Source organism: Culicoides brevitarsis, chromosome 1 (genome assembly GCF_036172545.1).
Source record: "Culicoides brevitarsis isolate CSIRO-B50_1 chromosome 1, AGI_CSIRO_Cbre_v1, whole genome shotgun sequence".
NCBI lineage: Eukaryota > Metazoa > Arthropoda > Insecta > Diptera > Ceratopogonidae > Culicoides > Culicoides brevitarsis.
Window position 1 is genome coordinate 21,757,302 of NC_087085.1, and position 14,638 is coordinate 21,771,939.

Genomic DNA, 14,638 nt, shown 5'->3' on the forward strand with positions numbered 1-14,638 from the left:
CTTTTTCTCTCCTTGTGCTCTTTGATGCATTACGTTAGACTTGCTTGTTTGCCATTCGGGTGAGTAAATTTTCTTTTTGTAAATTAGAACAAACAGTACACGAAACACTGTGTGATGATTTAATTTTTTCACTACTTTTTACTGCATCTTTTAAATTTTTCTTAATTTTTTTTTATGTTTTGAAATACTTTTCATACAAAATGACAAAATTTTAACAAATTTGGGCCCTTTATAAATATTTTAGTAGTTTTTGAGGGATTTAAATTGAGACATGATGATTTAAAATTGATTTCAAAGTATTTCAAGTTAAAAATTTGAACAAAAAAATTCCATAAAATAACTGTCAAAAATTTGCAAAATATTTTTTTTGAAATTTTTTTCAGAAAAGAAAATTCATGTTAAATTCGGTTTTTCAATAAAAAAAATTCTTAAAAATATAAAAAAAGAACAAAAACGGTCAATTTTGATGAAATTTTTAACTTTTTTTTTATTTTGCTCCATTGGATTTTCGACTTTTGAAAATAAAAATATAAAAAAAACAAAGCGAAAAAATAAAAAGAAAAATGTGAAAATTAAGAGAAAAAAAGTAAATGCAGAAAAAAGAAGAAAAAAATAAAAAAAGCAAGAAAAAGTAGAGAAAAAATAAAGTGAAACCACGGTATTTTAAGAAAAAAGTATACAATATTAACACGGAGATTTTCGCAAAACAAGTAACTGCCTCATTATTATTGTTTTCCTTTTGAATATTATCTCCGTAAAACAAAACAGCATCTAATAATAATTAATTAGGATGATTAACAAAACGAGCTTCGTACATTAAATACGGAAGTTGTGATAATTCGGCTTTTTTTGCTCCAACAATTCTGATTAGTAATTCTTTTGAGGATTGAAAATTGATAAAAGTGCACAAAAAGCTGAAACAACAAATTATTGTAACTATCCTCGCAAAATGCAGGTTTAACCATATTTTGACCAAAATATAATCCGTAAATATAATAAAATAATCCAACAAAAGTCAAAAACTGTCCTTTCGTTATAGATATATTTTCATTACACACTAACTGTGAGTGTCTCTATGCATCTTTTATCACACACATACTGCGTCCCATTCATTCAAAAACTGTTCCAGTGTCGGAAATTAGGGGATAAATTATTTAACAGTATGTTTTCTGAACGTGCCATTACAACAATAGTTTTTATTTAAGGAAGGGGATTTTGTAATTGAATTTACGTAGATTATGGTTAATATTTGCCATTTAGGAATGGTTAGTTACGTTATAGTTGCACTATTATCGTACATCCCATGCTAAATTTCATCTGTTGTATTAATACCTAGTAAACGAAGGGTAAAATGTGTGTCATTCATTAGTAAATTAATATATATAACCGAGAGCGACGACCGCATCTTTGAGTCTATTTTGTGTATTTAATACACACATGTTTGGTAACAATGCTCCTTGTAGGTACTGCGACTACATTATGTGCAGATGCTCGTGTCTCGTGGAGGAAGAGATGAATGAAATTCTAATAATAATGCAGGCGTATAATATTTTTTTAGCAGTTTATTTATTCATGGTGCCTGTATCGAGGATTACCGTTAGGATCAACATATATTTGATTTTGTATGATTTATCAAATCAGAGTCGCAATAAAAATCAATGCGTTGTTTTTTATGTCCATTTTTTTTCGTTCGGGTAAACTGTTTAAGCTGAAAACGAGAATAAATCAACAATAAATTGCCCATTTTTTTACGCCATTGTTATCAGTATTTATCATATTAGTAATGCCTGTGAGCGGATAAAAAAATTAATCATCTGGGAACATTTTTACAAGTTTACGAATTTTTTTGGGTGCTAATTGCGTCTTTCACAATCAGTAAATATTAGCCTGGCAAAAATGCATTTTTGTCGTTTTTTAAGACTTGGTAGCAAAATTCGTTTCATGTAATTTGTAGTTCCCTGAGCTCAAATTAATTTTAAATTTTTGCCAATAAATGCACAATTTGAACAATTTTTATAAGTTTGAGAAAATATATCAGAAAAAAATTTGATTTTTACAAAAAAAAGTTAAAAAAATTTAAATTTAAGACTTTTTCAGAGAAATACGAGAATTTTTTTGTATGTTTGTTAAAAAGTTTGAAAATGAAATATAAATAAAATTTTTGTTAGCTTATACATAGATGAATCAAAACTTTGAGGAATATTTATTTCCTAACTATTTGAAACATTATAATCGAATTATTTCGAGAATATAAAAATAAAATTAAAAATCACAATATAAAATCTAAATACAATTTTTTTTCAAACTTTCAAATATTTAAAAAAAATCTATAGAAATTATATTTTGAAATCATAAAAGGACGAAAGTTGTGTCATATTTCAAATGTTGTCTAGTGTTTTGTGTCTCGTCTAAAATCATCCTTTAATGATTTCACAAGCCGAAGAATTTGTAAGGTTCCAAAACACTTTGAATATACAAAAAGTGAAATAGTAGATAGCCGACAAAAATCGTAATAGAATGAGAGAATTTACCATAAAATAGAGAGAGAGAGAAAGGGAGAAAATCCGTTCAAAATTCTCTCAATCACAACGTCGGCATCGTAGTACGAAATACTTCAAAGCCGTATGAAAGGAAGTTCATTATTATTTATTAGAACAAAACAGAATTGTTGATATCATTAATGTTGCTATGCATGTAACATCGAAAGGATATGTCATTCCTGTGTTCTAACTTTATGACTGCTCTTACACGTTAAATGCATAAAATGTACACGATCATTAAATCATTAACAAATATTACAGTGGTGCACACTTACTTTGATTGCTATGTGTGATGTTATTATCATGTGCATTAAAACACATTTTATTATGCAGTAATTATGCAACATTAATATGCAAAATTTAGTAAGTAGGTGTTTTAATGGTGAGCGAGACACATTTTAAGCGGTCTTATCTGTTCTTATATGATCCGATCTCGGCAAAGTCAATTGCTCCACATGCTCTATAAGATCTTAAATCGGTTCTTTCAATTTTTTTCGTTAACAATTAGATGCCTGCGGCTTACACGTACATTGTGGTGATGTCGATGCGGTATTGAAAATTATTTGACAAAGTGACCAAAAATTTTATTGTAACTTAAGGCGGCATTTTTACAGCGTGCGTTTTATGTCTCGTATCTTGTCTTTTTATAAAAAAAAAAATAATATTTTGTATTGCATGGGAAAAACTTCTTCTTTTTATTGCCTTTTATGTACAAAAAGGACGTCGTTTTTAGAACGGTATCTGTGATGTGTATGCGTACGACGACGCAAGACGAAGGACGACAGACGAAATTTATTTTTTAAAGTACCAAAAATATGTACAAACAATATTAGAGCAAAAGCAAAAAGGTACCTACACCTTAACTTAATTGTGCAGTAAAAGGTCTTTTTAAAAACATGTCTCAAAAATTCTTACTGGTGCGTACACAGCAGCACCCATACGACGAATATTACATGTTACATGAGACTTCTTGCAACTGAATAAATACCTGAGGCAAACTCTTGAATTGAAAAAAAGTTTTATATGGAAAGACAACAAAGAGTAAAAATGAGAGAAGGAGTGTGCGACAGAGACAGAGAACACTCATGTTATTTCATTCATGCTTTCCACCGTATACATTCGTGTGTACATGGTGAGCGCTCACATCAGTAATTTTAAGGTTTAATGCAAGTATTTGTGGAGAAAATATTCAGTTGGAGTGTGAACGTGATTGAAATAGGACGCACAAAATTGTGACGGAAAGAATAAAATCCTACACTTGAAATGTAAAATAATATTCAATAAAATATATAACATATAATCACAAAAATTAAATTAAATAAAAATACTACGGAAAAAAAATAAATATTTGAAAGATATTTTTTTGCAAAGAAAAAAATATGAAATAAATTAGCAAAAAAAAATTGTGAAAACAAAAATGAAGCGATAGCAATAAAAATAAATGAAGCTGCAACAAAAATAATTAACAACAAAAAAAAGTTAATAATAATAAAATATGCAAAATTATAAGGATATAAAAAAAATATGATATTGGGCCAGTTCCTAACTTGATACAAAAAAGTATTTAAAGTGAATATTTTTATTTGTTGTTTCGACTGCATAATTTGTACAAAAAAAAATTGTCAAAATGTCATCCTACTTAAATTCAACTTTATTCGTTCTCATCAGTTTGCTGATCCTTCTCTGTTCAACAAAAACAACACAAGCCCAATGCCAATGGGAATACTACAACGAAACGACAGTTATGTGTGTAGTAAAAAATATCGATGCAACACTAGGATTAGATTTATCACCTGCAGAAGGCCGATCAAAACTAATAATAAAATGCATGGAATCGGTGTACCAAGAAAGCCGATTACCGCGTAATGTGTTTTCAAGACTAAAAAGTATAAAAGAACTGAAGATAAATGAGTGTAAATTACTTGAACTGAACGATTCAATATTTTTTGGACTTAACTCATTACAAAAACTTTCTATTAACACAAAAAATTTGGAATGGGGTGTGTCAAAAATATTAAATGTGCACCCATATTCGATGAATGGACTAAAAGAACTAGAAATATTAGACATGAGTGATAGTAATATAATATCATTACCTGAAAACTTTTTGTGCCCAATGACAAACTTAAAAGTGTTCAATCTAACGAGAAATAGAATAAGGTCCACAAATAGTCTTGGGCTAGTGAATAAAACGTGCAGTAATGCATTAGAAATTGAAACGTTGGACTTGAGTTTCAACGAAATTGAATTAATACCCGAAAATTGGGGCATCTCAAAGCTACGTCGTCTGGCGCATCTCTACCTGCAATTCAACAATATCTCAAAATTGTCGGGAGAATCGTTTGCCGGCTTGCACTCATTAAGTGTGCTCAATTTGAGTTACAACTTTTTGGATACATTGCCAGACAATCTGTTGGCTGGTTCACGCGAACTCCACGAGATTCATCTGCAAGGAAATCAGTTGTACGAATTGCCTCGCGGCCTGTTTCACCGACTGGAACAACTGCTTGTGCTTGATTTGAGCAGAAATCAATTATCTAGTCATCATGTGGATGAAACAACGTTCGCTGGTCTGATACGATTGGTGATATTGAATTTGGCTCACAATGCCGTAACACGTATCAGCGCCGGTACATTCAAAGAATTGTATTTCCTTCAAATTTTGGATTTACGCAACAACTCAATTGGATTCATTGAGGAAGGAACGTTTTTGCCTGTATACAATTTACACACATTAAATTTAGCCGAGAATCGCCTACACACATTAAATGACCGCATATTTGCCGGATTATTTGTACTAGAGAAATTAACACTGAATAATAATTTAATTACTATAATTGAGCCAAATGTCTTCAAAAATTGTTCAGATTTGAAGGAACTCGATTTGAGCTCGAATCAATTGACTGATGTACCGGAAGCCTTGCAAGATTTGTCTGTATTAAAAACACTCGATTTGGGAGAAAATCAAATTTCAACATTCACCAACGGATCATTCAGAGGACTGAATCAGTTGACGGGTCTCCGTCTTATCGATAATCAAATTGAAAATATCACAGTCGGCATGCTTCACGATTTGCCGCGTCTCAGTGTTCTAAATGTGGCAAAAAATAAAATTCAAAACATCGAGCACGGTGCATTCGATAACAACAAAAACATCGAAGCCATTCGTCTCGATAACAACTACTTATCGGATATTAATGGTATTTTTGCGGGATTAACGTCGTTGTTATGGTTAAATTTGGCAGAAAATCATTTGACGTGGTTTGACTACGCATTTGTGCCCACCAATCTCAAATGGCTCGACATTCATGGAAATTACATCGAAGCCCTCGGAAATTACTACAAAATGCAAGAACAAATAAAAATAAAGACACTCGATGCCAGTCACAATCGGATGGTGGAAATCGGTCCAATGAACATCCCGAATAGCGTTGAATTGATTTTTATTAATAACAACCACATTAATAAAATCCTTCCTAACACATTCGTTGACAAAATTAATTTGGCACGTGTCGATCTGTATGCGAACGCATTAAACAAATTACAATTACACCAATTGCGTATCGCACCCTCGCCGTCGCACAAAGCATTGCCTGAATTTTATTTGGGCGGTAATCCGTTTGAATGCGACTGCACAATGGAATGGCTGCAGAGAGTTAACAATATGACATCCCGCCAACATCCGAAAATAATGGATTTACCCAACATCGAATGCATCATGCCACACGCAAGAGGGGAACCAATTCGTGCCATATCTAAATTAGAACCAAAAGATTTCTTATGCAGTTATGAAAAGCACTGTTTTGCTCTGTGCCATTGCTGTGATTTCGACGCGTGTGATTGCAAGCAAACATGCCCGCATAATTGCAGTTGTTATCATGATCAAACATGGGGCACTAATATAGTTGATTGTGGAAATCAAAAGACATATAACATGCCAAAACGTATTCCCATGGATGCCACTGAAGTTTATTTGGATGGAAATGATTTTCCACTGCTCGAGGCACAAGTATTTATTGGACGTAAAAATTTGCGTGCACTCTATGTAAATGGCAGCAATGTTGCATCAATACAAAATAGAACATTTTCTGGGCTTCCGTCCCTCGAATTGTTACACTTGGAAGATAATCGCATTCAAAAGCTGTATGGCTACGAATTCGAAAACATGACGCACTTGAAAGAGCTATATTTGCATAATAATCATATAACGTACATCGATAATAATACTTTTGGATCACTAGTTTCCCTCGAAATTATCAGAATTGATGGAAACAGATTAACATCGTTGCCATATTGGCAATTCCAAGCAACATTTATGCGACAACTGAATTCCATTTCTCTGGGAAGAAACAATTGGAGCTGTAGATGCCGTAATTTACAAGAATTGACATCATTTGTGGTAGATTATGCTGTTATCATACAAGATTCGCAAGATATCTATTGTGTTGATGGTGCCGTGAACAGAGAATTGGATTTCAATGTGACATCTGTGTGCAGCGACTTTTATGCTGGCAGTTCCGTCTTGCACTCGGCATTGACAAACAATTATTTATCATTATTGATCATTGCACTTGTGACAATTTGTCTATTGTTGCTCGTTGTAGTTATGTTTGTCTTCCGAGAGCCATTACGAGTGTGGTTATTTGCACATTATGGCGTCCGTATCTTCGGACCCCCGTGCGAAGAGTCTGAAAAATTGTACGACGTCGTGCTCTTCCATTCCGCAAAAGACGCTGACTTTGTGGTACGCGGCATTGGAACTGAACTCGAAAATGGCCGACCACCAGTCCGTCTCTGCTTGCAACATCGCGATGTCGCCAGCGATGCAGCGTACCGTCAGTTACTCGATACGGCACAAGCATCGCGACACATTGCCATTTATTTGTCGCGCAACTTCCTGCAAACCGAATGGAGCCGCATCGAGTTTCGACGAGCATTCCACGAATCATTACGCGTCCGACCAAATAAACTTGTTGTAATCGAAGAGCCTGATGTACTTTTGGAAACGGAAATCGATGCCGAACTACTGCCATATTTAAAAATCAAAACAATTAATCGCATTCGCAGAACTGATAGAAATTTCTACGAAAGACTACGATACGCACTGCCCGTTCAAGTACAATATCGTGGAAATAATTACACAATCGACCATCACGAACACCATGAACGTATTAAGCAGCCAATTAGTCCTGGCATTATGTACAGACAAGCGCCACCACCTGCATATTGCCCAGAAATCGACGAAGCAAACTACTCATCGGCTACAACAGCAACGCCAAGTCCTCGTCCAAATAGACGCGCAACAATCGATGCCATTCATCGTCCACCCTCGGAGCACATTTACTCTAGCATCGACTCCGATTACAGTACTTTGGAATGTGAGAATATGATGGCCGGCATTCATCGACCAAACTGGCGGAATCACACACTCAACCATCCAACGAATCATATTCCACCAAACGGGCCTCCAGTTCAAGCTTACTTAGTGTAAATATGTTAAACTATTTTTTCCTTAAACCCTTATTTACCAACTAAAATACACACGAAAGAAATTGTAAAACATTAATTGCTATAGAAAAAAGGAAATAGAATGACCTAAATATTGTATTTAGGCTGTGCCAAAACATTTATTTAAAGACTGATTTCAAAATATAATGCACACTATTAGAGTAACATTAAAATAATAAAATATTTTCAATTGCACAGCCGATATACATTAAACATTATCACAGACACTCTTTTAAGTTAACACTACAAATTAGTTTCTCCCAAATGTAATAATTATCATTAAAATCGAATCAGTTGAAAAAAAACAATAGGATAAAAAACTATGCATTGATGTAAAATAGATATATGTAAATTTTGTAATTATTTCTAATTATTTATAAGACGACAAATCTTCCAGGAATGAAAATAAGAATAAAGGAAGTTAGGAGAGTGCACTAGATGCACGAGTCTGTATTATTGTATATTTAAAAGAAAATTGTAAAGCTAGATTATGGTTTATTTCTGCCAATAAGTAGGAGAACAAAAAAATTATATTATAAGCAAACTTTTTGTGATATTTAAGATTAAAAATTTGAATAACTGTACACATTATGAATATTGTAATTAATTATATTATATATACCAGAAAAATATTTAAAACAAATAACACACAAATTCCCACAAAATAAACAGCGCCTTTTTAATTTATTTCCATTGTCTCCTCCATCTTTTTTTCCTTTTTATTTTGTTTCGAAGAAATTGATGTGATGAATAGTAATGTATTTATTTAGCCGCATTTTATCTTTACTGTTGATCAAAACTTGACAAATAAACAACTTTTTTTGGGACTGCACGATTTCGCATAAATAATTTACATTTTTGCACACAAATTTGATGAAAAGTTAAATCTCTATTGAAAAGCGCAGGCTTTACACATAGCATTCAAAGAGGTCATTAATGATTTTAAGCTCATGATAAACGCTTTTGTTTATTAGTATATGCCTCTATAAAAGTTCGTGCGATATGTAAATTAATCCGTGTCTCGCAATTTTGTAATAACCAAAAAGTTTATCAGATCGTTATCTTCCTTATAAAAAAATATTTTATACGCATCCATATAGTTAAAGTTATTATTATTATTTGGCAAAAATTTAGCATTTTTTGTGTGTCTTTTTCACATTATCATCGTTGTGCATAACACACAGTCAGCAACGTGGCACATTTATATATGAGTAATTTATGACAGAGCCAAAATAGTAGCGCAAATGACACAAAAAGTGTCGTCGTTGTTGCCTCTCAAATAAATAAAGTGTGTGAAGCACTTTCGACAACGGCGACGAAGAAATATCATTATTTTGCTGGATGTCACGAACATACAGAAATTCGATGTGACATGTTATTTCGGTATATTATGATAATACGGAGGTACCTATATATCATAATATAATAATAGAATGTAGTAAAATGCACAGCAACAAATAAATTACTTTTTAGTCAACCTTGTCTATACAATAAAAATATATCTATTCTCAGAATGTTTTTGTTTTGTCTCTCCACATTTGGGATTTGATTCCGCTGGGACACATTTTGAATTCTATTTTTGTTTTGATTCATCCAACAATCCAACCGCATTCATTTACGCAGACAAACTATTTTCTTATTATTTATTTTTCACAAACTTTTACACTCCCCTTTGCTGTTGGCTGCCTTTGTTCCATGTATCTGTATGCCATATAGACTCCCGTTATTATTTTATTATATATAAAATGTCAAGTCAACTGGACTTTCATTAATAATAATAATCTTACGATGGAAAAGTTGTCTGATGTACCTACGGTGCGCTGTTTAAAAAGGGAGTGTTACATTTCTTCGCACACGTGTTTCCACATAAATTTCATGCCGTAGAAATGCGATACCATTTTATCATTAAAAAAATGATAAGAGAGTAGATTTGAGGGAATGTCACATCATGGCGAATGAACACGTCTGACATTCGAAATTAGACAAATGATGGGCTTTTCCATCACTCAAGCTTAATTACGACGACACTAATTTGCGCTGCATATGTGATCAACTGCCACAGGTTTGCAGGAAGTAACTCACTTAGCTGAGACTTTTATGCATTAGCTAATCATCACACCAATTACTTTGCGTCATAAAATAGCATAAATGAGAGAAAAAAAATCTAAATTTTCCGTCATAAATAACCCAACAACTGCATAAGAAAAATAAATAAACACAAATGAATGTAAATATAAATAGAAAAACAAACTTAATGACAAGTGTACTATAAAAATGTATCATAAATATCTAGACAAGAAATAAGCTTTTATTATATTATAATTTTATACCTATAAATATATTTATATATAAATGTAAAAAAAATAATTAATTTATAGAATAATGTACGATATTTAAATAAAATAATAATATCAAGAACACTTGAGAAGAAAATCAAAAGCGATTAAAATATGAAAACATAAAAAAAAATCTTATTACTTTTAATGAACTCAAATAACGAAAGGTTTGTATATTAATGACAATATTTTGACATCTTGCAAATAAGAGCCTCCTTTTGAATGACACAAAATTCTCTTGTCATCAAATACGCAGATGTTTAAACTCCATTTATCTTTCTTGGTCATCCGCATACGGAAAAAATAACGTTTGATACAAACAAATATTCCCTCGGGGCACGTTCAAATGAAAAAAATTGCTGATCCATGCTGGTCAACTCAAGGATATTTCAGTGAAACCCTTTTCTATTTGGTAAAGAGTAAACTTTTTTTTTATTGACGTTGTTACTCTGTTGTTGTTTTTTTTTGTATTTTTGCAAATAAGGTTATGAATATAACACAAATATTTGGTTTTAATTATAATCGATTCAGCGTTGCATAAAAATTGTACATGTTTTAATTAAAAATAAACGCACATACACCAAAAAATACACAGACACAATTTGTGCACTCAATTTTTTTTTCTCTCTCGTAAAAAATAAATATAACATGTGCTTTGCAGTTACTTTTGTGTGTGCGAATGGACATTGGAAAATTTTTCCTCTGGTACATATCAAAAGAATGGATGTTTTCAATGAATGTCCAGATTAGACAAATGGGTTTCAATTTTTTCGACAAGTACGGGATTTTAGTAAAAGGCAATCAACGAAAACGCATTTCCAGAAAAAATGCATTTTATTTCATGACCTGACTCCAACTATTTTTATTTTATACGAAATATAAAAATGTAAAAATGGTGAAAACAACAAAATAATAAAAATAATAATAGAACATCGTTAAAAAATTGGAATAAAATAAAATAAAATTTTAATACGCATAAAAACTCATAACGTTGACCAAATATCTAGTAGTTTTTTTTTATTTTGTGCAATCGATATGTATCATATTATACAAGCAAATATTTTTTTTTATTTTAAATTAATACACAAAATCGCTGGTTTGAACACAAAAATAAATTAAATGCACAATGTAAGTTTCCTATAATAAAAAATAAAATTTTACGCATGTGTCATCAATTGTTTATGATTGTGGTTGAAAAGGTTGGAAATTTTAGCTCCGGATGAACTTCTCGAGTTCTCTGTGACAATCTCAGGTGTTTTCTCAGGAGATTTGAAATCAATCTGTCTGCGAAATACATTATTTTTGCTTCCTGTAAACTGAGTTGCACTACAAAGTTCTGTAATGCGAATAAAAAAATGTCGCTGACAGAATCATTCAATAAAATTTCTTGCATCCGGTACTCAAATTACTGTATTTTCGTGACAACGACAAAAATCTCTTTTGAACAAACACACAACACAACCTTTATATGTCGTCTACCTGTTCAATATTCACACAAAATGACGCAAAGTATGGCTCTGAAAAAGAACGATCCTTCAAAAGTTTCACGCTTGTTGATGGTGGATTTGAGAGTGTAAATGCTAGCAAACATCACCAAGTGGTATCAAAAATGCAAAAGCTTCCATTAATATTTCACGTTGGATTTTTTCATGCGTATTTCAATGGGAAATTTTCTCATTAGTGGAATTTTTCGGTCTGTAAAGTTTGGAGCAAATGCGCTTACATTGCCTTTTTAATCCCTTCGTAAGGCTTGCTTGGTTAGGACAAAGTACATGATATGAAGCAACGCGTGAACGATTCACGTAGAAATGTAAAGTTAACGCAAAGTGTAATTTTATGTCAATATGTGTGCTTTGTGAGATGTGAAAAGCTGCCTTTTGCTGTGCACACAGAATAAAAATGACTAGGGAATCTCGTGGCGAAAAAGGAGCCACTCGAGCAACTTTTCTTCCCTATTCTAAAAAGTTAAGACAGGAAAAAAGGATCCCAGTAGAAAATTTGGGCCTTTTTTAAATTCTAAAATTCTCAATTTTTCGTTGTTTTTTGAGAAAATCAATACAAAAAAATAAATTTGAGTTACTTTGATATTTCAGGCCTTAATGATTCGATTTTTTTGATTATAGGAATTTTTTTCTATAAAAGTTGAATTAACTCAAATTCACATTTTGTTTCAATTAATTTCTTCGAAAAATAAATTAAAAATCATTTTAAAAAAGTTAATAAATCTGTTGAGGAACTAAAAAAACTCCTAAAGGTCCGGAAAGGGTCTAAATCTTTCACTGGGAAAATAATGAAAAAGAAAAGCTCTAATGATTTTTGTCATCTCTAGTCATTTTTGTCACCACTAGGCCTAGTGACTTTTCAATTTGATGTGTAAATACGAATGTGACATGACGGTTTCATTTCATTCTAATTTTTGCGCCCTTCTACTATTTTTTTTTTTCTTCATAGATGTGTATTTTTTCTGCTTTGCTAGTTTTGGTCCAATCACGCCCCTACTCGGCAATAAAAGTAGAACAGATGTGCATTCATGTGTGATTGTCGAAACGAGTTAGGAATCAAGTAACCTGAAGTTTTTTTTGAAGGGTTTGTCCTTTTTCCCCCGGATGGATGGAGAAAAACTGGCTCCCTGTTTTCGATACAATAAAAGTATGATTTTGATTTTATTATGACCGCTATTAGTATATTTATGTTTTACTTGCCTTTTTTTGTTTCCAACGGATATTGGTTTGATAAAAAAAAAGTTATCGATTATGATGGAAAACGAAGGGAAAAAGGGGAAATTTTATTTTACGAGCCTGACAATTGTGACTTTATTGTCAACATCATAGGAAACTTTTGTTTGTTCGAATCAATCGAAGTAGTTAAAATTATATTAAATATTGATAAGCTCGGGATTTACAGTGAAAACTTTTGAAATCCCTCTGAGATTTTATTCTGTTCAAAGTTGACTGTTTTCATATATAAAAGGGAACGAATTAAAGATGACGAAAATTGTTTTAGGCTACTTGGAAACAATTATTTAATAAAAAAAAGGATGTGAGTCACAAAAATAATCATTTTCATGCGGTGTGGTGTGTGCAGAATATGCATAGCTATTTTGCTGAGTTAACCGCCCGGCCTTTTATATGATCGCGTGTTTGACAATTGCGTGACACTTTTCGTATATTCGCTCGGTGGTATGAGATGGAGCACAGATCCATGAAATAATAATATACACACATTCAGTCAGCCGAATACTCACTTTTTTCTCCATACAAAAAGTAAGCAAAATGTTTCCATTAAATTTCTGCTGCTCTTGCTACGACGCGAACACGCTGCAAAGTAATGTATGATACAATTACACGTAATATTATATATGGTTTGGTAGTAAAATATAATAATAATAATAATAAAAGACGAACAAACATTTATACTATACCGATGTATATGTAACTAAGCGGTGTCCCCTGAGTAATGTTATGCAGCAAAATATATATAATATTTACATTTTTGTTTTGTGTGTGCTCTTCTACGGGAGGGAGGATAGATTTGCGGTTGCATTTTACTACGGTAGGCTACAACATTTTGATACTAAACTTTTTTGTTTGCTTGTTTGTTTATTAGAATGTACCTGCATGCAAAATAATAATGATTACTTTATTCTAAGCGTTCGCGATGTGTTTACTTTGGCTATGAAATAAAATCACTCTAGAGAAAATATGGAAAAAACTTGATTCAAACACATATCCCACTTGTGTAATTTTGTGGAAATTTAACACAGCAATTTTTAAGACATAAAAATGCGTTAATTTAACGAAAAAAGATTTAGAACTAATTTTTTTATTTTGATTTAAAATTTTATGATTCTCAATCGTGATTAAATTATAGAAAACTACGATTTGGAGCAAAACCTTGTCAATTATATATGTTTTGAAGAGAAAAAAAATTAGAAATATTTTAAGGTCTCATTTTAAAATTAACTGGACAAAACTGCTTAAAAATTGTTTAAAAACTTCCACTCAAACCTTTTTCTCAAAAATATTTTAAATTTGCAGAAAAATCTCAAAGTATGTCCGATTGCCAAAAAAAATTGATTTAAATTGTTCTTTTCATCATCATTAAATATCGCTTGAGAATCAAAACTTTAACTTTTTTCATTTTTGATTTTTAATAAGTTAATTAACAAAAAAAAATATTTTAACATACATAAGCATGTCAAAATAACAATTTTTTTTTAATTTTTGGAAAATTCGACTATTTTAAGTTTCAACA

The 14,638-nt window shown here is 31.7% G+C and overlaps 1 protein-coding gene across 1 annotated transcript; it reads left to right on the top strand.

Annotated features, from left to right (window-relative positions):
* The first annotated feature begins 4,224 nt into the window (after positions 1–4,224).
* On the top strand, positions 4,225–8,192 carry LOC134827988 (toll-like receptor 7). The gene has a single exon (XM_063840909.1). It carries the CDS (start codon positions 4,285–4,287, stop codon positions 8,029–8,031), a length of 3,747 nt encoding a protein of 1,248 aa, XP_063696979.1. The 5' UTR covers positions 4,225–4,284; the 3' UTR covers positions 8,032–8,192.
* The last annotated feature ends 6,446 nt before the right edge of the window (positions 8,193–14,638 follow it).

Bases quoted from the DNA above. Each gene is read 5' to 3' on its own strand.
- LOC134827988 (XM_063840909.1), top strand. From the start codon at position 4,285: ATGTGTGTAGTAAAAAATATCGATGCAACACTAGGATTAGATTTATCA.